This window comes from Mesoplodon densirostris, chromosome 6 (genome assembly GCF_025265405.1).
Source record: "Mesoplodon densirostris isolate mMesDen1 chromosome 6, mMesDen1 primary haplotype, whole genome shotgun sequence".
Lineage (NCBI taxonomy): Eukaryota > Metazoa > Chordata > Mammalia > Artiodactyla > Ziphiidae > Mesoplodon > Mesoplodon densirostris.
In genome coordinates, this window is record NC_082666.1 from 124474070 (window position 1) to 124498401 (window position 24332).

The 24332-nt window shown below is 39.7% G+C and overlaps 1 protein-coding gene across 1 annotated transcript in view; it reads right to left on the bottom strand.

The window, feature by feature from the left end:
* Positions 1-17194: 17194 nt before the first annotated feature.
* Positions 17195-24332, bottom strand: part of NUGGC (nuclear GTPase, germinal center associated) — a 48079-nt gene continuing 40941 nt past the window's right edge. The window contains exons 16-19 of the mRNA XM_060100538.1: positions 24122-24230; positions 22915-23051; positions 20809-20899; positions 17195-17334 (exon numbers count right to left, since the gene is read on the bottom strand). Of these exons, the coding sequence (XP_059956521.1) occupies positions 17195-17334; positions 20809-20899; positions 22915-23051; positions 24122-24230 (477 nt within the window). The remainder of the gene's footprint in view (positions 17335-20808; positions 20900-22914; positions 23052-24121; positions 24231-24332) is intronic.

A 24332-nucleotide genomic window follows, 5' to 3' on the forward strand; every position in this document is an offset into this window, starting at 1 on the left:
TTTTCCAGGCATAATTAGATTTCCATAGGAGCTGGAGAACCTACAGTGTAGGGTCTGATTTGATCTGTTGGTTATTAGTCCACCAGCAATATTTCTAAAATTCTATGCCTCAGGAGAGCAGCACTTGAAACACTTTTTTAAAAGGTAGTTATAGTACATACAGTCTCTTTTTTAATTTCAGTTTTATTGTGATATAATTAACACACAGCACTGTATACATTTAAGGTGTCCAACATAATGATCTGACTTACATATGTCATGATTATCCCAATAAGTTTAGTGAACATCCATCACCTCATATTGACTTAAAATGAAAGAGATGGAAAAAGTGTTTTTTCCTTGTGATGAGAGCTCTTGGGATTTACTCCCTTAACTTTCATATATAACATACAGCAATGTTAATTATATTTATCATGTTGTGCATGACATCCCTAGTACTTATTTATCTTATAACTGGAACTTTGTACTTTTTGACCCCCTTTATCCAATTCCCCCTCCCTATTCCCTGCCTCTGGTAACCACAGATCTGATCTCTTTTTCTATGAGTTTGTTTGTTTTTGAAATACAATTGACCTACAACACTATGTTAGTTCCTGTTATACAACATACTGATTTGATATTTCTATACATTTCAAAATGATCACCATAGTTATGGCTATGTCACCATACAAAGATATTACGTAGTTATTGACTATATTCCCCACCCTGAACATTTCATATCTGTGACTCATCTATTTTGCAATTGGAAGTTTGTACCTCTTACTCTCCCTCACCTATTTCTTTCCTCCCCCCGCCCCCCTTTCCTCTGGCAACCACCTGTTTGTTCTCTGTATTGATAACTCTGTTTCTGTTTTGTTATGTTTGCTCATTTGTTTTGTTTTTAGATTCCACATATAAGTGAAATAATACAGTATTTGTCTGTCTTCTGACTTATTTCACTTAGCATAATACCGTCTAGATCCATCCATATTGTTACACATTGTTACAGATGGTAAGATTTCATTCTTTTTTATGATCAAGTAACATTCCATTGTGTGTGTGTGTGTGTTTTGTGTGTGTGTGTGTGTGTGTATACACCACATCTTCTATCCATTCATCTATTGATGGGAATTTAGGTTACTTTCATATCTTGGCTATTGTAAATAATGCTTCAGTGAACAGAGGCACGCATATAACTTTTCGATAATAGTGTTTTTCTTTTCCCTCAGATAAATACCCAGGAGTAGGATTTCTGGATCGTATGGTAGGTCTATTTGTAATTTTTTGAGGAACTTCCATTTTGTTTCCGATAGTGGCTGCACAAATTTACATTCCCACCAATAGCGCGTGAGGCTTCCCTTTTCTCCACATCCTGGCCAACAGTTGTTATTTGTTGTCTTTTTTATAATACTGTTCTGACAGGTGTGAGGTGATATCTCATTCTGGTTTTGATTTGCATTTTCCTGTTAACTAGTAACATTGAGTATCTTTCCATGTGCCTGTTGGCCATGTGTATGTCTTCTTTGGGAAAATGTATATTCAGACACTCTGTCCATTTTTTAATTGGGTTTCTTGGGTTTTCTGATGTTGAGTTGCATGAGTTCTTTGTATAGTTTGGAAATTAACCCCTTATTGGATATATTGATTATCTTCTCCCATTCAGTAGGTAGCCTTTTCGTTTTGTTGATATTTCCTTAGTTGTGCAAAAAGTCTTTTAGTTTGACGTAGTCCCATTTGTTTGTTTTGGCTTTTGTTTCCTTACCTGGAGAGACATATTCAAAAAAATTACTAAGACCAGTGTCAAATAGTTTACTGCCTATGTTTTCTTTTAGAAGTTTTATGGTTTCAGGTCTTACATTTAAGTCTTTAATCCATTTTGAATTTATATTTGTGCATGGTATGAGAGAGTATTCTCATTTGATTCTTTTGCTTGTAGCTGTCCAGTTTTCTCAACACCACTTGAAGATACTGTCTTTTCCCCATTGCATATTCTTGCCTCCTTTGTCATACATTAATTGCCTGTATATGCCTGGGTTCACTTCTGGGTTCTCTATTCTGTTCCATTGATCTATGTGTCTGTTTTTGTGCCAGTACTATACTGTTTTGATTACTGTAGCTTTGTAGTATAGTTTGAAATCAGGGCACATGATACCTCCAGCTTTGTCCTTTCTCAAGATTGTTTTGCCTATTTGGGGTTTTTGTGTTTCTATATAATTTTTAGAATATTTTTTTCTAGTTCTGTGAAGAATGCCATTGGTATTTTCATAGAAATTGCATTGAAGCTGTAGGTTGCCTTTGGTAGTATGGTCATTGTTAAAATGACCATGAACACAATATAGCTTTCCATCTGTTTGCATTGTCTTCAATTTCTTTCATCAGTGTCTTACAGTTTTCTAAGTACAGGTCTTTTACCTCCTTAATTAGATTTATTCCTAGGTGTTTTATCCTTTTTGATGTTCTTGTAAGTGGGATTATTTTCATAATTTCTCTTTCTGATAGTTTCTTTTTAGTGTATAGGAATGCAACAGATTTCTGTATATTAATTTTTGTCTTGCAACCAAATTCATTGATGAGTTCTAATAGTGTTTTGGTGGCATCTTTAGGATATTCTATATATAGTATCCTGTTATCTGCAAACAGTGACAATTTTACTTTTTCCTTTCCAATTTGGATTCCTTTTATTTTTCTTGTTAATTTGTTAATTGGTTATCACATTGATTGATTTGCAGATATTGAACCACACTTGCATCCCTGGGCTAATTCCCACTTGATCATGGTGTCTGATTTTTTTAATGTATTGTTGAATTCAGTTTGCTAAAATTTTGTTGAGGATTTTTGCATCTAAGTTTATCAGTAATATTGGCCTATAATTTTCCTTTTTCTGTGATATATTTGTCTGGTTTTGGTATCATGGTGATGCTGGCCTCATAGAATGAATTTGGAAATATTCCTTCCTCTGCAATTTTGTTTGGAATAGTTTAAGAAGGAAAGGTTTTAACTCTTCTGTAAATATTTGGAAGAATTCACCTGTGAAGCCATCTGGTCCTGGACTTTCATGGGTTGGGAGTTTTTAAATTACTGATTCAATTTTATTACTGGTAATTGGTCTGCTCCTATTTTCTATTTCTTCCTGATTCAGTCTTGGGAGATTGTACCTTTCTATAAATATGTCCATTTTTCTTTTAGGTTATCCCTTTTATTGGTGTATAATTGTTCATAGTAATCTCTCATGATCCGTTGTATTTCTGTGGTGTTGGTTGTAACGTCTCCTTTTACATTTCTAATTTTACTTATTTGGGCTCTCTTTCTTTTTTTCTTGATGAGTCTGACTAAAGGTTTATCAATTTTGTTTACCTTTTCAAAGAACCAGCTCTTAGTTTCATTGATCTTTTCTTTTTTGCCCCCTTCAGTCACTGTTTTATTTATGTCTGCTCTGATCTTTATGATTTCTTTCCTTCTGCTAACTTAGGGTTTTGTTTTTTTTTCTTTTTCTAGTTTCTTTAGGTGTAAGTTTAGGTTGTTTATTGAGATTTTTCCTGTTTCCTGAGGTGGGCTTTTATCTCTATAAACTTCCCTTTTAGAACTGCTTTTGCTGCATCCATAGATTTTGGATCATTGTGTTTTTATTTTCTTTTTTTTTTTTTTTTTTTTTTTTTTTTGCTGTACGCGGGCCTCTCACTGCTGTGGCCTCTCCCGTTGCGGAGCACAGGCTCCGGACACACAGGCCCCGCGGCCATGGCTCGCGGGCCCAGCCGCTCTGCGGCATGTGGGATCCTCCGGGATCGGGGCACGAACCCGTGTCCCCTGCATCGGCAGGCGGACTCTCAACCACTGTGCCACCAGGGAGGCCCTGTGTTTTTATTTTCATTTGTCTCCAGATATTTTTAAAATTTCTTCTTTGATTTCCTCAGTGATCCATGGGTTGTTTAGTAGCATATCATTTAGTCTCCATGTGTTTGTGGGTTTTGCAGCTTTTTTTCTTGTAGTTGATTTCTAGTCTCATAGCATTGTAGTTGGAAAAGATGCTTGATATGATTTCAGTCTTCTTAGATTTACTGAGACTTGTCTTGTGCCTGAGCAAGTGATCTATCCTGAAGAATGTTCCAAGTGCACTTGAAGAGAATGTGTATTCTGCTGCTTTGGGATGGAATGTATATATACAGTCCATTTGTTCTAATATATCATTTAAGGCCAGTGCTTCCTTATTGATTTTCTATCTGGATGATCTGTTCATTGATGTAAGTTGGGTATTAAAGTTCCCTACTCTAATTGTGATGCTGTCGATTTCTCCCTTTATATTTGATAATATTTGCTTCATGTATTTAGGTGCTCCTATGCTGTGTGCATATATATTTACAAATTGTTATATTTTCTTGTTGGATTGATCCCTTTATCTTTATGTAATGTCCTTCTTTGTCTCTTATTATAGTCTTTGTTTTAAAGTCTATTTTGTCTGATATAAGTATTGCTAACCCAGCTTTCTTTTTATTTCCATTTGCATGGAATACTTTTTCCATCTCCCCACTTTCAGGCTATGTATGTTTTCAGATCTGAAGTGTGTCTCTTATAGGCAGTATATACATGGATCTTATTTTTTTATCCATTCACCATTATATATCTTTTGTTTGGAGCATTTAGTCTATTTAATTTAAAGTATTAATAATTATTAATAGATATGTACTTATTGTCATGTTGTTAATTGTTTGGAGGTTGTTTTTGTAGTTTTCTTTTTTGTTCCTTTTTTTTCTTTTGCTCTCTTCCCTTGTGATTTGATAACTACCTTTAATGTTATGTTTAGATTCCTTTGTGTGTGTGTGTATCTACTATAGATTTTTTGTTTGTGTTACCATGAGTTTTATATATAGCAATCTATCTATCTATATGTATATATATATACACGATTATTTTAAGTTACTGATCTCTTAAGTTCAAACACATTTTATTAACCCTACATTTTTACTTCCCTCCTCCCATACTTAATGTTTTATCTTTTAACCTTCCTGCTAGCTTTGTACATGGTTGATTTTTACCTTTACTGTTGTATATTTGCCTTTACCAATGAGCATTTTCCTTTCATAAGTTTCATATTTCTAGTTTCTTTTCTGCTTAGGGAAGTCCCTTTATCCTTTCTTCTAAAGCTGGTTTGGTGGAGCTGAACTCTTTCAGCTTTTGCTTGTCTGTAAACTTTTGATCTCTCCATCAAATCTGAATGATACCCTTGCTGGGTAGAGTACTCTTGGTTGTAGATTTTCCCTTTCATCACCTTAAATATATCATGCCACTCCCTTCTGGCCTTGCAGAGTTTCTGTTAAAAAGTCAGCTGATTGCCTTAAGGGAGTTCCCTTGTATGTAACTTGTTGCTTTTCCCTTGTTGCTTTAATATTCTCTCTTTATCTTTAATTTTTGTCATTTTAATTACAATGTGTCTCAGTGAGGTCCTCTTTGGGTTGATCCTGTTTGGGACTCTCTGTGCTTCCTGGACTTAGATATCTGTTTCCTTTCCCAGGTTAAGGAAGTTTTCACCTATTATGTCTTCAAATATGTTTCCTGCCCCTTTCTCTCTTCTCCTTCTGGGACCCTTATAATGCAAATGTTAGTATGATTGATGTTGTCTCAGAACTCTCTTAAACTGTCCTCATTTCTTTTTATTCCTTTTTCTTTCTTCTGTTCAGCTTCAGTGATTTCCGCTACTATGACTTGCAGTGTGCTGATCTGTTCTTCTGTATCATCTAATCTACTGTTGATTCCTTCTAGTGTATTTTTTATTTCAGTCATTGTATTCTTCTCTCTGTTTGGTTCCTCTTTATATTTTCTAACTCTTTGTTAAAAACTTCTAATTTCACACTGTTCATCCTTTCTTCTTCTGAGTTCTTTGAGCCCCTTTATTATACTCACTCACTCAAATAGCATAAATAAATGTCGTTATCAAAATAACAAAAATTGAACAGTCTCAGTAAGATGTAAAGAAGTACATGCTTAAATATAGTCCTTAATTGTCCTCAATTATTCCTACCTAATGTTGGCTCTGCCCAATCTGGACTTGAGTAGGAATGTTTCAATCACCCTGAACTGCTTCTAAGACACAGGTAGTTTCAGAGTTTCAACAATTCTACCAGGTTTTTAAAAACTTTCTACTACAGGTTTTGACTTCAGAGAGAGAGAGAGAGAGAGAGGGCACCAATCAGTGGTCATCAGCTTTCTTTCTGCTTGTCTATACTGCCTTTTCTCATCTTCTCACTTAAAGTAAAATCTGCCTTTTTCTCCATGTGATGTCAAAAGACAAAGACCACAGTCACATAACTTGTCCCCTTTCCAGCAGTAAGAACCCACATGTTTCTGCCAGAGGGAAAAATAAATGAGAAGACTTGTATAAAGGCTAGGCAGCAAGATTTTAAAATAGAAATTTAAAGTGGTTCTTATTACAGAGGGTGTCTAGAACACAGTCTCATCCAGATTTCATGGCTTGTTATCAATGTTCTCTTTATCCCTAATCAGATTAAACCATGTGGCTGGGAGAAGGGAAGATATACTGAGCTATGACATGGTAGTTAGAAAGAAGAAAATAAACCAGCACACATTCGTACTTTTCTGGGTAATTCAATTAGAATGGAGAGAAATGCAAAAGAAACAGAAGGACTGAAGGTAAATTGGTAACCCACACTGCGCGTGGTATGATGCTTTCAGAGAAAATGAGAGGTCGCTTCTCAATTCTCTCCTTGACATGGAAATGCTGATGCTGTTGTATTTTGATAATAACACCTCATTTATCCCATGTTGTCAGGTAAGGAAGTGCTCCACAAACAACACATTCCCTTATGTCCAGTGAAACATTTTTTATTTTTTAAGTTTTTTAAACTTAAAAAAATTTATTGACGTATACTTTATTTACAATTTTGCATTAGTTTCAGGTGTACAGCAAAGTGATTCAGGTTTATATATATATAAGGCTTTGGCCATGAGCTCTGGAGCTTTCACCAGAAGATAGAAAAGGGAGAAATTCCCAAAGGAGGATGTGTGGGGCCTGAAGGGGACTGCTGGAAAATGAACAAGAGGAGGAGAGACCAAGGGAGGTCAGGAGACTGGGAGCTGCTAGTGGTCTCAGCCTGGCAGGGTCCTCTGCTTAGTGGCAAAGGTCATGCCTTTTGTCCCCCCCACTGCTGTGATCTGAGATGTGCCCTGCGCTTCAGGGGTTCAGCCGATCTGGAGAGTCAGGGAAGCTTGAGAAAGGAAGGTATTGCCTCCTGAAGCCCCCAGGCTGATATGGAGCTGAGGGTCCACTGCCTTCTCCCTGCTCCTGCTCCACATTGTGAAAGTATCTTGGCAATGCCTCCTGGTCACCAGCAGCCACGGGCAGATGACATTCCAGGTCTAAGGGACTGGGAGGCTTATTCCCAGTCCTTCTCAGTCTCCCTGCCCTACACACTCACCCCCATGGGCTAGTGAGGACTGCCCTGCAGGACAGAAAGTGAGGGACCTGCTTCTAGACTTGTATCTGCTTTTAGTTTCCAGATTCTTCCCTCATTGCAAAGAGGTCAGTGGTGAATTCCGACTCTGTTCATTAAAAAGGATGAGGCACTTAAGTGGTTGTTTTTAGCCAAAGATATCTAATCCTGATCACGAAGAGACATCAGACAAACCCACATTTTATAAAACAGATGGCCTGTATTCCTCAAATATGTCTGAGATTAAAGGAATCTAATGAAGTTCTTGGTTCTGGGTTGGATGCTATACCGAAAAGTATTGCTTTATAAGCCAACTGGACAGTTGATGAAATTTGAAAGTAGACTGTGGATAAGGTGATAGTATTATACCGATGTTGAATTTCCTGAATTTGGTCATTATATTGGGGTTATGTAAGACAACATACTTGTTTTTATGGAATACACTACAATATTAGGGGGTGAAGGGACATGACATACACAACTCCTTTGGAATAGTTGAGACAGATATATGCACAAGCACACACACATACATTCATAAAGAACGGTAAAGCAAATGTTATAAAAGGTTGGCAAGTTGATACATGGTAGATGGGAGTTCTTTGTACTATTGCAACTTTTCTGAGTTTGAAATTCTTTCAAAGTATAAAGAAAAATGTCAACCCAAGCAGTACAAGGCAGTAATATTATAAATCTGATCCCATGGACCTACTGCAGAAAAGAATAGTATTCATTTTTGGTTTAAAAAAACGGTATCACAGGAATTCTCATTCCTAATAAGCAGTGTCTCTTGAAAACATTTGAGACTTTAAAATACTCTTATACTAGATCCTGTAATGGAATTCTTAAAAATTCATCCTGAAGATACAAATCAGAGATGGAGACAGATTTATCTGTATAAGAATATTCCCTACGATATTATTTACAATGGAGAAAAACAGCACCATATAAATGTCCAACCATAGGAAAATGGTAAAATAAAGGGTAGCACATCTATACATCAGAATACTATGTGGCATTTAAAGCTATGTTTTCAAAAACTATTGTTTTCCCTGCCCACCTCCCAGTCTTCTGAGCAATGTAAATTCTCCCCTGGTCTCCTCTAGAATCAAGGCCTGGCTTGAACCCCAGTCTTGCTGTTTCTGATGGTAGCATCCTGCCTAACTCTAGCCAGTGTCCCATTTCCTGGGAAGATGGATCAGCTGTGACTTACAACCTTGATGGAGCCCGTGGGCTAGACTAAGGACCAAACGAAAGACTCTTTTTTTTTTTTTTTAATTGAAGTATGGTTGATTTACAATGTTGTGTTTGTTTCTGGTGTACAGCACAGTGATTCATTTATACATATATATATTCTTTTTTCATATTCTTTTCCATTATGGTTTATTACAGGATATTGAATATAGTTCTCTGTGCTATACAGTAGGTCCTTGTTTTGTTTATTTTATATATAGTATAGTGTGTATCTGCTAACCCTAAACTCTTAATTTATCCCTCCCCCACCCCCTTTCCCCCCTTACAACCACCAGTCTGTTCTCTATGTCTGTGATTCTGTTTCATAGATAGGTTCATTTGTGTCATATTTTATTTTAATTAATTAATTAATTCATTTATTTATTTACTTATTTTTGGCTGCGTTGGAACTTCACTGCTGCGTGCAGGCTTCCTCTAGTTGCGGCGAGTGGGGCTACTCTTCATTGTGGTGCATGGGCTTCTCAATGCGGTGGCTTCTCTTGTTGCGGAGCATAGGCTCTAGGCGTGTGGACTTTAGTAGTTGTGGCTCATGGGCTTAGTTGCTTCACAGCATGTGGGATCTTCCCGGACCAGTGCTTGAACCCATGTCCCCTGCATTGGCAGGCAGATTCTTAACCACTGTGCCACCAGGGAAGTCCCTGTTTCATATTTTAGATTCCACATATAAGTGATATCATATGGCATTTGTCTTTCTCTTTCTGACTTACTTCACTTAGTATGATAATCTCTAGGTCCATCCATGTTGCTATAAGTGACATTATTTCATTGTTTTTTATGGCTGAGTAGTATTCCATTGTATGTATATATACATATATATGTGTATATATACATATATATGTGTATATATATATATATATATATACACATATATATGTATATATATATATATATGTATATATATATATATATATATACATACATATGTGTATATATATATATATATATACCACATCTTCATTATCCGTTCATCTGTTGATGGACATTTAGGCTGCTTCCATGTCTTGGCTATTGTAAATAATGCTGCTCTGAACATTGGGGTGCATGTATCTTTTAGAATTAGGGTTTTTGTTTTTTCTGGATATATGCCCAGAAGTGGGATTGCTGGATCATTTGGCAACTCTATTTTTAGTTTTTTAAGGAACCTCCATACTGTTCTCCATAATGGCTGCACCAATTTACATTCTCACCAATAGTGTAGGATGGTTCTCTTTTCTCCACACCCTCTCCAGCATTTATTATTTGTAGACTTTTTAATCATGTCCATTCTGACTGGTGCAAATGAAAGACTCTTGCTCCCGACATTAACCACCTGAACCAGCAGCTCTTGTTCCTGAATCTCCTGTATTCCTCTTGATTCCACCCTTCATGTGTAACCTTTGTATAAGCTTTCCCTTTCTTTCTGGCATCTGTTCTGATCTTCTCTCCTGGATTCTTGTTAGCATCATCCAGGACTCAAAACTCTGCCCCAGCTTCTTCCCCATTTGTTCTGCTCTGCCAGCTAAGTGCCTTCCTAACAGACAGCTCTTGGTTATGTTCTTCAGGCAGTTAACAAACAGCCCCACTCCTAGTGCCAGCTACGACTAACTTTCTAAGCTTTGGCTGGAGTCAACTCTACACTTCCTGTTAGCAACGAGGTAATTTTATTTGGGAAAAACTAAGATTTGGAGGAGAGAGATATAAATCCAACAAGATGTTAGTCTGCAGACCTCACTTTGCACAGAGGTTATTTAGAAGTGTGTTGTTTACTTTCCAAATATTTGGAGATTTTCCAGATTTCTTTCTGTTATTGTTTTCTAATTTAATTCCACTGTGGTCAGGGAATAAACTCTGTATGATTTCAACACTTCTAAACTTATTGGGACTTGTTTTGTGGATCAGGATAGGGTCTATCTCGGTAAATGTTCCAAGTACACCAAAATGAATGTGTACTCTGATGCCGTTGAGTAGAATGTTCTATAAATATCAATTTATAATGTTGGTTGATACGTTATTCAAGTATTCTATATCATTTCTGAGTTTCTCTACTTGTTGTATCAACTAACAAGAGGGGTATTGAAATATCTAACTGTAATTGTGGATTTGGCTTTTCCTCCTTTGAGGTCTATCAGCTTTTGCTTCATGTACTTTGAAATTGTTTGTGGTGTACAGTTAGGATTGTTATATACTCTTGATGAATTAACCATTATGTCACTGTTCAATGACTCTCTTTATCCCTGAAATCAATACTTTGTCTGATATTAATATAGCAACTCTAACTTTATGTTAGGATTTGAAGTATATATTTTCTATCTTTTTACTTTCAACCTACTTGTGTCTTTATACTTAAAGTGGGTTTCTTCCCCTTTCTGAGAGCTTCATGATGGTGAATCATACTTCCACTTGCCACCATGCCAGGCCCCATGCCCTACAAGGACATAAGCTCCATTATTCAGGACTTTGCCCTATATATCTCTTCATTTGGCTATTGATTTGTATCCTTTTTTAATAAATCAGTAATCTAGTGAGTAATAAAATAAATAAATAGTGTTTCTTGTAGGCAACACATAGTTGGGTCTTGCATTTTTCAATCCAATCTGATAATCTCTGCCTTTTAATTAGTGTTTTAGGTCATTTACATTTAATGTAATTATTTATATGGTTGGGTTTAAATCTACCATCTGGCTATATGTTTCTATTTTACCATCTTTTATTTGTTCCTTTGCTCCTTTTCCTGCCTTTTTGAGGATTATTCAAGTATTTTTAATATTCCATTTTACTGCCTTTAGTGGCTTATTAGATATCTTTCTTCTGTGTTTCTAGTAATTACTCTTGGGTTTATAGTACACATCTTTAACTTATCACACTCTATCTTCAAGTAATATTATATCACTTTAGATATAAAATCCTTACAACAATATATTCCATTTCTCCTTTCCTGGCCTTGTGCTGTTGTCATACTGATACATTTTACTTCTACATGTTATAAACCCTGTGATACAGTGTTGTTCTTTTTGCTTTAAACAATATTTTAAATCTTTCAGAGATGAAAGAAAAGTGAGAAAGTCTTATATATTTACCCACACATTTACTATTTCAATGTACTTCATTTCTCTATGAAGATCAAAAATTCCATCTGGTACCATTATCCTTCTGAATGAAGAACATTCTTTAATATTTCTTTTTTTTAATGTATTTATTTTATTTGTTTATTTTTGGCTGATTTGGGTCTTCATTGCTGCACATGGGCTTTCTCCAGTTGCAGCGAGTGGGGGCTACTGTTTGTTGCAGTGCACATGCTTCTCATTGTGGTGGCTTCTCTTGTTGTGGAGCATGAGCTCTAGGCACGTGGGCTTCAGTAGTTGTGGCACAAGGGCTCAGTAGTTGTGGCTCGTGGGCTCTAGAGCACAGGCTCAGTAATTGTGGCACACAGGCTTAGTTGCTCTGCGGCATGTGGGATCTTCCCGGACGAGGGATCGAACCCATGTCCCCTGCATTGGCAGGTGGACTCTTAACCACTGCGCCACCAGGGAAGTCCTCTTTTTTTAAATTAATTTTTATTGGAGTATAGTTGATTTACAATGTTGTGTTCGTTTCTGCTGTACAGCAAAGTGAATCAGTTATACATGTACATATATCCACTCTTTTTTAGATATTTTTTCCCATATAGGTCATTACAGAGTATTGAGTAGGGTTCCTTGTGCTATACAGTAGGTTCTTATTAGTTATCTATTAACATTTCTTATAATATGAATCTTCTGGTAATGAATTCATTCAGCTTTTGTATGTCTGACAAAGTCTGTATCACCTGGCTTTCGAAAAATGTTTTTGCTGGGTGTAGAATTCTCGGTTAATGGTTTTGTTTTGTTTGTCCTTTCAGTTCTTTAAAGAGATCATTTCTCTCTCTTCTGGATTGCATTGCCTTTGATGATTTGGTATGATTTGATATACATATACATTGTAAAAGGTCTTCCCCCATCAAGTTAAGTAACTAGCACATCCATCACCTCACATATTTACCTTTTTAAAAAAGTAATCTTTTTTTTTTGAAGATGTTGGGGATAGGAGTTTATTAATTAATTTATTTATTTTTGCTGTGTTGGGTCTTCATTTCTGTGCGAGGGCTTCCCCTAGTTGTGGCAACCGGGGACCACTCTTCATTGCGGTGTGCGGGCCTCTCACTATCGCAGCCTCTCTTGTTGCAGAGCACAAGCTCCAGACGTGCAGGCTCAGTAGTTGTGGCTCACAGGCCTAGTTGCCAGGGCTCGAACCCGTGTCCCCTGCATTGGCAGGCAGATTCTCAACCACTGCGCCACCAGGGGAGCCTGTCTTTTTTTTGTTTTAAACAGCATCTCTTCTGCTGTTAATTCCAGCTGAACATTAAATTTTTTTATCTTGAGAAGTTCCATTTGGGTCTTTTTCATTTCTGTCATTTCTCTTCTCATTGTGTTTATCTTTTATCCTATCTTGAGCATTTGGAGTAAATTTATAATAGCCATTTTAATGTCCTTGTCTGCTAATTCTGTCACCTGTGTCATTTCTGGGTCTGCTTCTACTGATTTTTCTCTTCACGTGGGTCATATTTCCCTGCTTCCTTGCGTACCTGGTAATTTTGTTTTGATGTCATACCTTGTGAAATTTCCATTGTTGGGTGCTGGAATGTTTTATTCCTTTAAATGCTATCACGTTTTGTTTTGGGATGCAGTTACTTGAAAACAGTTTGATCCTTCTGAAGCTTGTTTTTAAACTTTGTTAGGTGGGTACACAACAACCTTTAATCTGGGACTATTTTGGCCCCAATATTAAGGCAATATTCTTCTGAGAACTCTACTTGACACCCCATGTGTATGAAGGTCTTCCCACCAAGGCTGCCCCTAGCTTGATGTGAGATTTAGGTATTTTTCTGCCTGCTCCTTTCTAGTGGTTCTTTCTTGGCAGTTGCATGTGCTAGTCAGTACTCAATTAAGATTCAAGGGAAACCTGCTTCATACCTCTGGAGCTTTCTCTCTGTACATCTCTTTTCTTCATGGTACTCACCCTGTGAATTCTAACCACCTTGGACTCGCCAAACTCTGAACTCTGTCTCAACTCAGGGAGACCTGAGGCTCTGTTTGGGTTCGGCCTTCCTGTATTGTGACCTGGAAACTCTATTCAGGCAGCAGAATGGGCAATAGTAGGGCTCACCTTTTTTGTCTTCCTTCTGGCAGGGATCCTTGTCCCGCACTATTATTTTCTCCTACCTGAAAACCGTTGTTTCATAAATCTTGCTTGGTTTTTGTTTTTTAGTGGCTTAAGGCCAGAGGGTAAATCTGTTCCCTGTTACTCATGCATGGCTGAAAGTAGAAGTCATCCACATTCCTCACTTGAAATATAAAAAGTGAAACTATGCAAACTGCAATGGAACTGTATGTGTTTAGAATTTTAAAATGAAAAGGAAGCACTGAGACCCACCTCCATGGATGAATCATTTTTTATCTTACTCAGGGGAAAAAAAACCCACCAAAATAAGAAGGGAGGAATTTAAAAATCCTAGAACTTTAAAGACACAAAAGATTTAAAAACCATCCAGTTCATCTCCCTCGTTTGGTATATGAGAAAATGAAATCTGAGAGATGTTAAGGAATTGTCAAAAGTCATATTAGTAGTGGGAAGAGCTGGGATTAACCAAGTATCCCAATAAACAAGCCATTAAACCATGATACCTCTGTTCTGCCCCCAAATAATAACCATTTATCAAATACTCTTGAGGACAGTGTGTCAAAAGCATTCTTGGAAGCATTATTTTAAACTTCCTGACACCCCTAGTAGTTTCAAGGTAGGTATTATTGTTATCATATTTTACAGATAAATAGCCGGAAGCTGAGGGACTTCAAATGATTTGTCTAAAACAGTGGTTCTCAGGGGTTCTTGAAATACTTCTGGGGTCTGGTAGGTCAAACATTTTTTTTTTTTTTTTTTGGCGGTACGCGGGCCTCTCACTGTTGTGGCCTCTCCCGTTGTGGAGCACAGGCTTGGGACTCACAGGCTCAGTGGCCATGGTTCACGGGCCCAGCCGCTCTGCAGCATGTGGGATCCTCCCAGACCAGGGCACGAACCCGTGTCTCCTGCATCGGCAGGCGGACTCTCAACCACTGTACCACCAGGGAAGCCCGGTCAAACTATTTTTATACTAGAATTAGGACTTTATTGCCTTTTTCTTTTTACCATGTTGACCCTTACATGGAAGGTTTAAAAACAAAGGTAGTAAAACCACTTGCACCTTAGCATGAACCAAGGCAATGCCAAACTATTCTAGTAACTATTGTATTTCTCACTATTCTGCACTTGCAGTTAAAAAAAAAAAAAGACCAGTTTCACTTTAAAATGTTCTTAGTGACATATTATGTTATTAATTCTATTCATTATTGACCCTTAGGTAGATGCTAATTTATGTGACAGAACAGGGAGTACACTTAAAGCCCTTCTACTGCCTCAAAGAATAGCACTTGTATGGTTCAGTTGTGAGTTGAACTTGACACTATTTTCATGGAACATCATTTTTGTTTGAAATGGCATTTGACAGACAAACTATGGTTAATCATACTTAGTTATATTGTGGACATTTTCTCGAAAATGAACAAAATGAAACTATCACTTCAAAGAAAACAACTGACAGTATTTGTTGCCAATGATAAGCTGAGCTTTTAGGGGAAAATGGATATTTATAAAACTTGTATCTTCCACCACAAGCTTGACAGATTCCCAGTACTTCAAAACTTTCCTGGTGAAGTTGGTGGAGATATCAACAAATATGATTTTTAGTATTATATAGTGAAATGTCAACATTTGGAAGATCTGCTTAACCCAGTGAATGAATGTTTTCAAAATGACCAATGCCTGACACCACAATTGGTAAAAGATATATTCAGAGTATGAGATAGAAATGTATTTTAATGTAACAGGATATAAAAAAATGCAATATGATTTCAGATTCCACACTGCAACTAATCTTTAAGAAACTACCACTTGTCAAGACTGTAATATCAAAGAAGAATATCCAGAAATGACCTAAGAGTCTATTAAAAGACTCTTCTGCATTCCACCTCTGTATCTGTGAGACTGTATTTTTTTCATATTCATTGTCCAGAAAAATTGCAACAGATTGAATGCAGAGACAGATAAGGGAATCCGGCTGTCTTCTATTAAGCCAGAGAATAAAGAGATTTGCAAAAGTGTAAAATAATGTCACTCTTCTTCACTAAATTTTTTTGAAAAGTTTTTTTTCATAAAAATATGTTATTTATTGGGCTTCCCTGGTGGTGCAGTGGTTGAGAGTCCGCATGCCAGTGCAGGGGACACGGGTTTGTGCCCCAGTCCGGGAAGATCCCACATGCCACGGAGCGGCTGGGCCCGTGAGCCATGGCCGCCGGGCCTGCGTGTCTGGAGCCTGTGCTCCGCAACAGGAGAGGCCACAACAGTAAGAGGCCCGCGTACCACAAAAAAAATATATATATATATGTTATTTATGAAAGCATGTAGTGGGTTTATTATTGTCATTTAAAAATGAATTAGTAAATAATTATTTACAATTTTTCTTGGTTTTAATTTTGAGTACAGTATATATCAACCGATATAACCCACATCAAAAAAGCTCTTTAAGGTTCTCAGTAATTTTTAAGAGTGGGGTCCTGAGATCAAAATGTTTGAGAAGTGCTCATTTTAGATAACAATCCTGAGAAGTGGTGAATCCAGGTCTCTTATCTGTCTGGCTCTCAACCCACAGAACAACCCATGTTGTTTCCATGGCACAGTGTTACCTCCTTACCCAAAATTCTCATCAGTATTAAAATGGCAAATAGAATTGGGTCCCTAAAGCTTTATTTTGCAATTTTTTCCCACAATATTTAAGTTTTTCAATGTTTATTTTTGGTTTTTGCTTTTTATTAAACTATAGTTGATATACAATGTTTTGTTAGTTTCTGGTGTACAGTAAAGCAATTCAGTTATATATATATATATATATATATATATATATATTCTTTTTCATATTCTTTCCATTATAGTTTATTGCAAGATATTGAATATAGCTCCCTGTACTATATAGTAGGACCTTGTTGTTTATCCTTTTTACATATAGTACTTTGTACCTGCTAATCTCAAACTCCTAATGTATCTCTCCCCACCCCATTTCCCCTTTGGTAACCATAAGTTTGTTTTCTATGTCTGTGAGTCTGTTTCTGTTTCATAAATAAGTTCATTTGTATCATATTTTAGATTCCATCTATAAGTTTTTTGCTGTTTAGATATTTTTCTCCAGTAAAGCACAAGTTTCTTGTCCCTAAAGCTTTAGACCTTCATGAGGGTTTCAAGATGACTCTTTCTGGCAATAGTAGAAAAATGAAATGATGTTGCTCCGTACTCAGCTTATAACAGAAGTAACAATATACTGGGTTGTCTCTAAAGCCCCCAAAGTTGGGAGGTGTTCATTAGGTTTTAACAAACAGTAGTAAATCTGATTATTTGCCTCCAGGTTTGTATTCCATGGTGCTAAGCCCCAAGAATTAAATCTATGTTTTTGGGGGGCCAGATTTGCTGGGGGACATTCTCAGAAGGAAATCTTGCATGCCCCTACGCAGCAGTGCATTCTCAGCAACCTCCCTCAGGCTCCTGTGCAGCTTCTCCATCTCCTTGTATTCACTTTTGACATCTACAGAAGAGCAGAAAGTAAGCATTAGGAGTTAGTCCTTTTCAGAAATGTCCCCAGAAAACAAATCCCCCAAGAATCCTGTTCTGACCTCAGTCACCTGTCCCAGAATGTGAGCTTGAGAATGGAGCTTAGAGATCAGACAGTCCAGTCAATATGTTTTATAAATAGCTCGATCAAACCAGGCATCCTTGCTCTTACCTTAAGGCTTATCTCAGCATAGGGGGCACCTTGAAAATAAACACAAACCTACCTATAAAAAAGGTCTGGGAAATCACTGAGTCTTTACAAAGGCCTCATAAGTGCTCAGTGGAAGGAGATACAAAGCACACCCCACACAAAACCTCCCCCAAGTCTTTTCCAGGCATCTCTCTCCTTCTCCGACCTCTCTCCCCACAGCTGTGCCCGTTCTAAGTGAATCTGCTCTTATTTTTGGCATCTCAGGTTCTTAGCCCATGATCTGCAATCAGATGGTATCCTTTTGATGGTTAACTTTATGTGTCCACTTGTCTGAGCTGTGGTGCCCAGATATTTGGTCAAACATTATTCTGGATGTTTCTGTCAGTATATTTTTAGATGAGCTTTACATTTAAATCAGTGGACTCTGAGTAAAGCAGATTGCCCTCCACAATGTGGGTGAGCCTCATCTAATCAGATGAAGATCTGACTAAAACAAAAGGCTGGTCTCCCCTGAGCAAGAGGGAATTCTCCAGTAGACTGCTTTCAGACTTCATCTGCAATGTCAGCTCTTCCTGGTTCTCCAGCAGACTGCTTTTGGACTTGAACTGCAAGTCTTTCTTGTATCTACAGCCTGATGGCCTCCCTTATCAGATTTTGGATGCACAAAACTGCCATAGTTGCATGAACCAATCCCTTAAAATGATCTCTTTCTCTCTATATATATGGACATACATATACATTCTATTGGTTCTGTTTCTCTGGAGATCCCTGACAAACACAGTCCTCTTTGAAGGGACACTTCAGACTGACCTTGGGGTTGGCTCTGGCATTGCTCCCGAAAGCCTCTCCATCGCCCATGGCTCTATATGCCCCCCATCATGACTCAGACCCATCCACCCTGAGCTGGCCAGTGATGGGAGCCAAGACCTTGATCAAGAAGGGAGTCAGAACCCTGAGTCTATTTGTCTTTCTTCCGAGTCTAGAAGGTCTCCCATTTCCCACTGCCTCTTAAATCGTATTTATCCTTCCAGGCTCCATTCTAGGGCCCAGCTTACTTGAAGCTACCCCAGCCCTGAAGAACCACTGTCTCCTGCACTGTGGGAATAACAGTCTGGTGCCCAAGTGCATCCCCTCTCTCAGGTTTTTGTTTAAATGTCACATTTCCAGTGAGACCTTCCCTGGCCACCCTGGCCCCTCCTCTGGGACCTCTCTCTCTCCTTCCCTGCTTTATTTTTCTCCATAGCATATATCACTCTTTGGCTTGCCACACACTTTATTTATTCTGCTTCCTGCCTACCTTCTGCCCTCTGGGTTGTAAGCTCCATGAAGGTGGAGATTTTCGTCTGTATTGGTCACCGCTGTATCCTGAGTACCTAGAACACTGCCCAGTGCCTAGGAGGGGGCTGTGGTTTCTTGTAGAGTGAACACATATGATCTGCTATTGTGATTTACAGTCTTGCACATCTTGTCTTAACAACCAGCTAAGACTCAGAGCAGGCACTGTTTCAGACCTCTTTGGTACCTGGCACAGTACTCCCTACATAGTGTATATTCACTGGTGATGGGAAGAAAAGGAGATGGTCTTAAATTATGGCAAAGAGTAATTTACATCAAACTCAGGGGAACATCTTCTGTCTGTGAGACCTGGAGAGTCGGAAGACCGTTGACCACTTCGAGGGGGGTGTTGGTTTTTTGGTTTTTTGTTTTTGTTTTTTTTTTTGCGGTACGCGGGCCTCTCACTGTTGTGGCCTCTCCTATTGCGGAGCACAGGCTCCGGACGTGCAGGCTCAGCGGCCATGGCTCACGGGCCCAGCCACTCCGTGGCATGTGGGATCCTCCCGGACCAGGGCACGAACCCGTGTCCCCTGCATCAGCAGGCGGACTCTCAACCACTGCACCACCAGGGAAGCCCTGGGAGGGGGTGGTTCTTAAAAGAAGACACGATTGGGTGACTCTAATCTTAAAACAGGTTCAAGACAGATGGTCATGGGAAAGACCAATAAAGTGCAGTGCAAGGGTGTCGTATCTGCTTCCCGGAGACCATTAGGAACAGGTTAGATCGCCGTCTCACCAGCCAGAATTGGGAAAGAACGATGAATTCCAAAGAAATATGTAAGTGCAGGACAGATCTTTAGAAGCGGAAATTATGGCTTTTTCTTTGGAAATAACCCTGACCAATTTCACCCTGATGGACTCACCAAAGGCAGCAGCTCTTTTTTTTTCCAAGCAGGCAACTGTGCACATAGTTTAAAACCTAAAAGACCCAGTGCAAAGCGAGTCTCCACCCTCCCCATTCTCCAGCCTCCAGTTTCCCCTCCTTAGAGGCAACCAGTGTGACCAGTTCCTATGTATCCCATGGAGATTTTTCTGCATATACAGACATGTACATATGCTTTTCCTTTTTTTTTTCTCTCACAAATGGCAACACATTACGTGCTTTTTTTTTTTTTTAACTTTATATCTTGGAGCTTGTTTCTTACCGCTACATATAAAGCTGCTTTTTTTTTAACCAGTTGCGAGGTCCTCTACTAGTGGTGTAGCTAAGTGAGCTTAACCGTTACGACCCCTAAGTCTATGGATGGATCTTTGAGGTCTTGACACCATGAACAATGCTGCCCTGAATAACCTTGTACACATGCCACTCTGCCATGTATGAGGATATCAGAGGATAAATGCCTAGAAGAAGGATTGCTGGGCCAAAGGATGTGCACATTTTTAATTTTGCTAGAAATTGCCCAGTTGCTGTTTGCACCAGTTTACACTTTCCAGTTTACACCAGGGGACCTGGTGCAGCCCATGGTGTGAAGGCGAGATGGTTGCCTGTACCATATGCCCCTGGTGCTGCATCCCCAGCTTCCTGGTGGATGAAAACAAACCTTCTCCACCACAGCCAGAAAATGAGGCTTCTCATGGGAAGATATCAATCTAAAAGAATGGGTGTATGGAGACACCAGGACAGAGGTATGGATTTGAATTTGCCACTTTCCAGCTATGGATCCTTGGCACATTATCTAAGTTTCTGTTTCTGCATCTGCACAATGGAGCAAGAATGCCTGCCTCTGAGGGTGAATGTAAGAATGTGGTGAGACATTGTACACAAAACCCGAATATAATGCTTGGTCTCAGCTGGGTGCTCAGCATCGGAGGGGGAGTCATAATGGTCCTCATCATCTCCATCCCTTGCCCTAGAAATTCTTCCTAACTGAATTTCTTTAAATCCAGCAAAGAGCAACCACAGTTTGTGGGGGGAGGGGTGTCGGCATCATCACCCTTCATGCAAAGGTTGTGTGTATTTACCTGCAAGCTCCTTGTAGAGCCCATCCCCCTGGGACGAAGCAAGGGTCAGCATGGTGGTGATACTCCCCTTTACCTTCTCCGTGATTCCATTCTACACGACAAAGGACGGTCATTCTGTTAGGAGGGCACAGCTGAAGGGAAAGGAATCTCATGAAAGGGACCCCACCCAATCCCCCAGCCAGAGAGTGTTAGCGACTGGGGTTGCCTTTTGGCAACTTTTTCAAAGTTTGCATTTTGGCAACTTTTTCAAAGTTTGCATTTTGGCAAATTTTTCAAAGTCAGGTCCAAGGGTGGACCACTTGAGAATCCCCTGGGCGACCAGGATCATCAGGACAACATTTCTGAGGGGTCCCACCTGCCTTTGTATGTCCTTTCCTAGACTCATGGAAATTGTACCTCTGATGCTGAATGACCAAATCAGGAGTAATGAGGGTGCACAGAGGCATGGTGGGGGGAGAACAGCCACCACAGAGACAGAAAAAGAGGCAAAGCGAGGGTCACCGTCCCACTGTCCTATCACGCATTTAGTCACTGCATAAATGTTTGCTGACCTCCTGCTTTTCACAATACACCATTAATATATAACTTTCCAACTACCTGAGAAATGTCTTCTTGCTACTCGCAGTCGTTCTGTCAACTAAAACCAGTTTTCCTCTTCTAAGCATCTCTTGCCTCCCTTTGAAAAACACTGGACTCTCCACTAGCCTGACAGAGCCTAGTTTTGAACCTGCATCTTGAACCTGACTCCAAGTCTTATGGTCTTTTCTTCAATGCACCAGGCTGGGAACCCAAAGCTCTAATCTCGGCTGCATCTGTGAACCTTGTTCTAGTACCTCAGGCCCTTGGCCTCAGCTTCCTTGTTTGTGAGATCAGAGAATGGGAGCCCTCTGTGGTCTTGCCCAGTTTCACCTTCATACATTTGTACACGCTCAGTGTGCTAATCATTTTTCAGTGGAATTGTTTTCTTGGGCACCTTAGGGCCGGTTTTTATACATTCCGTGGGGATTGGCAGCTGTAGAGTTTGGCAAATTTTCTGCAAGTATTTGTAGTCGGTGGTAATATGTTAAATGGTGGAAACTAAACCACGCCTGGTAAATGAGATACCTCTTAGCCTGGCCCAGGAGATATTACATGCCTTGTATTGTGGAGAAAGGTATTTTCCATAACTGTGGTGATGCGGGGAAAGGAGATTGTGTAGAAGCAGGTTTCAGGAAGCAGACTGGTTCAGAGGTGACGGAAATAGCAAGGAGCCGGGGTCCTCAGGAGGTTGGGAGAGAGTCAGCTAAGACTGGACTGAGGCTGATGAATTTGGAAACCCTATTGGCTTGGGGCCTGGGGGGAGGGGGCAGCCAGCAGTACCTTGGACTAAAACAAAGAGTTTATATTACCTGGGGAGGGGTTGGCAAGCTAAGAGACCCAGGGCTGGGATAAGATCATCCAAGCATACTTGACAGAAGCACTTAGGTTTGAGGAAACTGTTAGGAACTGTCTCCTGAGATAGTGTCACACCTAAATCTATGCCAGGGACTGACCTATAATAGTTGACTGGCATTTATCTATTGGTATTTTATGTAGACAAGTCATTTTCCCTCATTTAAAAATGAAAATCTGTCTTAAGATTATGCTATTGCCAGAGCCAGGTTACCTGGTCCCAAATCCCCGCTCTGTAACTTACTAGCTGTGTGACCTCTTGATACACCTCTCTCTGTCTCAGTTTTCTCATCTGTAAAATGGGAACAATAATAGTATACTTCACAGAGTTGCTGGGGATTCGATGAACTCATGTTTGTGAAGAGCTTAGGATCCCCTCTAGATAGTACAGTTGTCCTAGTGATGACTCAGTAAAGAGGAAAGAGGCAGGAGAGAGCTGGAGGGGCTGCATTTCTGAAGCCACGGCCTCAGAGAGAAGCCCGAGCCAGCATGTGGTGGCAGTGGAGGCTGGCCTCCTCCCCAGAATCATGGCCATCGGTTGGACCCTCTCTGGAGAAGGCATCCGGCTCTATTTGGGCCCAGACAACTCCTACTTCTTCTGTCTTCTGTACCTGCTTCCTGTGCTCCCCCAGGAGCCTCTTTGAGACTGGAATTCAAACCATGGATGTCAAATACCTTCAGCTGGTGAAACTGGTGCTGCATCCTTTCTTGAGCCCGTTCGAATATGCCCTCGGCCACCTGCCGGTCCAGCCCTCTTCTGAGGACATCTTTCATTCTTTCACATGCTTTTTTGCCCGTGATCTGAGCTGCCTCTGGCAAAAATGATAGTCACAGTCACAGCACAGCAAGGACTTGCTTAGAGACCTTTAGCATCAGAAAGACAGACAAGCAAACAGGGACTTCCCTGGTGGTGCAGTGGTTAAGAATCTGCCTGCCAATGCAGGGGACATGGGTTCAAGCCCTGGTCCGGGAAGATCCCACATGCTGCAGAGCAACTAAGCCAGTGCGCCACAGCTACTGAGCCTGTGCTCTAGAGCCCACGAGCCACAACTGCTGAAGCCCACGTGCCACAACTAGTGAAGCCCGCATGCCTAGAGCCCGTGCTCTGCAACAAGAGAAGCCACTGCCATGAGAAGCCCGTACACCACAATGAAGAGTGGCCCCCGCTCACCGCAACTAGAGAAAGCCTGCATGCAGCAACGAAGACCCAACGCAGCCAAAATAAATAAATAAATTTATTTTTAAAATAAAAAATAAATTTAAAAAGCACATTTAAACAAAAGACAAGCAAACAAACTATACACACACACACATACACACACATATATATTATACATACCTACATACATACACTTATATATATTCATACATGTAGCACCATTTTCTACACCGTGGAAATAGAATAACATGATACAAAACACTAACTCAATATTTAGATCATTTTCATGTTGAAAATCTAATGGTGAATTAAGCAGAAGCTTCCAAAATTCCAAACTCACCCGCCCACCCCAGAAAAAAAGAACAGTGGGACCACCAAACCAAGAAAAAGCTGGAAAGTGAGTTTACAAATACTTAAAGAAAATAAGAATGAGAATTGGATAATGGATTTTATAGTTTAATTAGCTGAGATGCAGCATGGAGAGAAGCAAGGTGTCTAGGTAAAGGGTGGACAGAAAGAACTAGAAGCACACAGATAGAAATGGTTCATGAATGACCTCTCCCCACACCCTTGCAATTGTTTGGTTTTAATTTGTAGACCGAGAGTGTTATGGGGACTTAGGACACAGGAGGACAAATACTTTGAAGAGGGAGCAGCAGACAAGGATGCTAAAGGAGCCGACAGACCCCGGAGGAGGTGGAAAAGTTACCCTCGGGGGCCCACCTTCGTAACAGGGCTTCAGGTCGTTCTGAACAGAGGTGCTGAGAGACTCATAAATCCTCCTCTTCTTTCTGAGGATGTGTCCCTCCAGGCCTCCCAGGATGGCGCTTATCTGAGAATCCACGTTAACAAAAAGCCATTTGTGACAATCCCTTAATAGAAACAGGGCAGGGGTTCCCGTGTACGGCCACCGCCTCCTCTGCCCTGTATTATC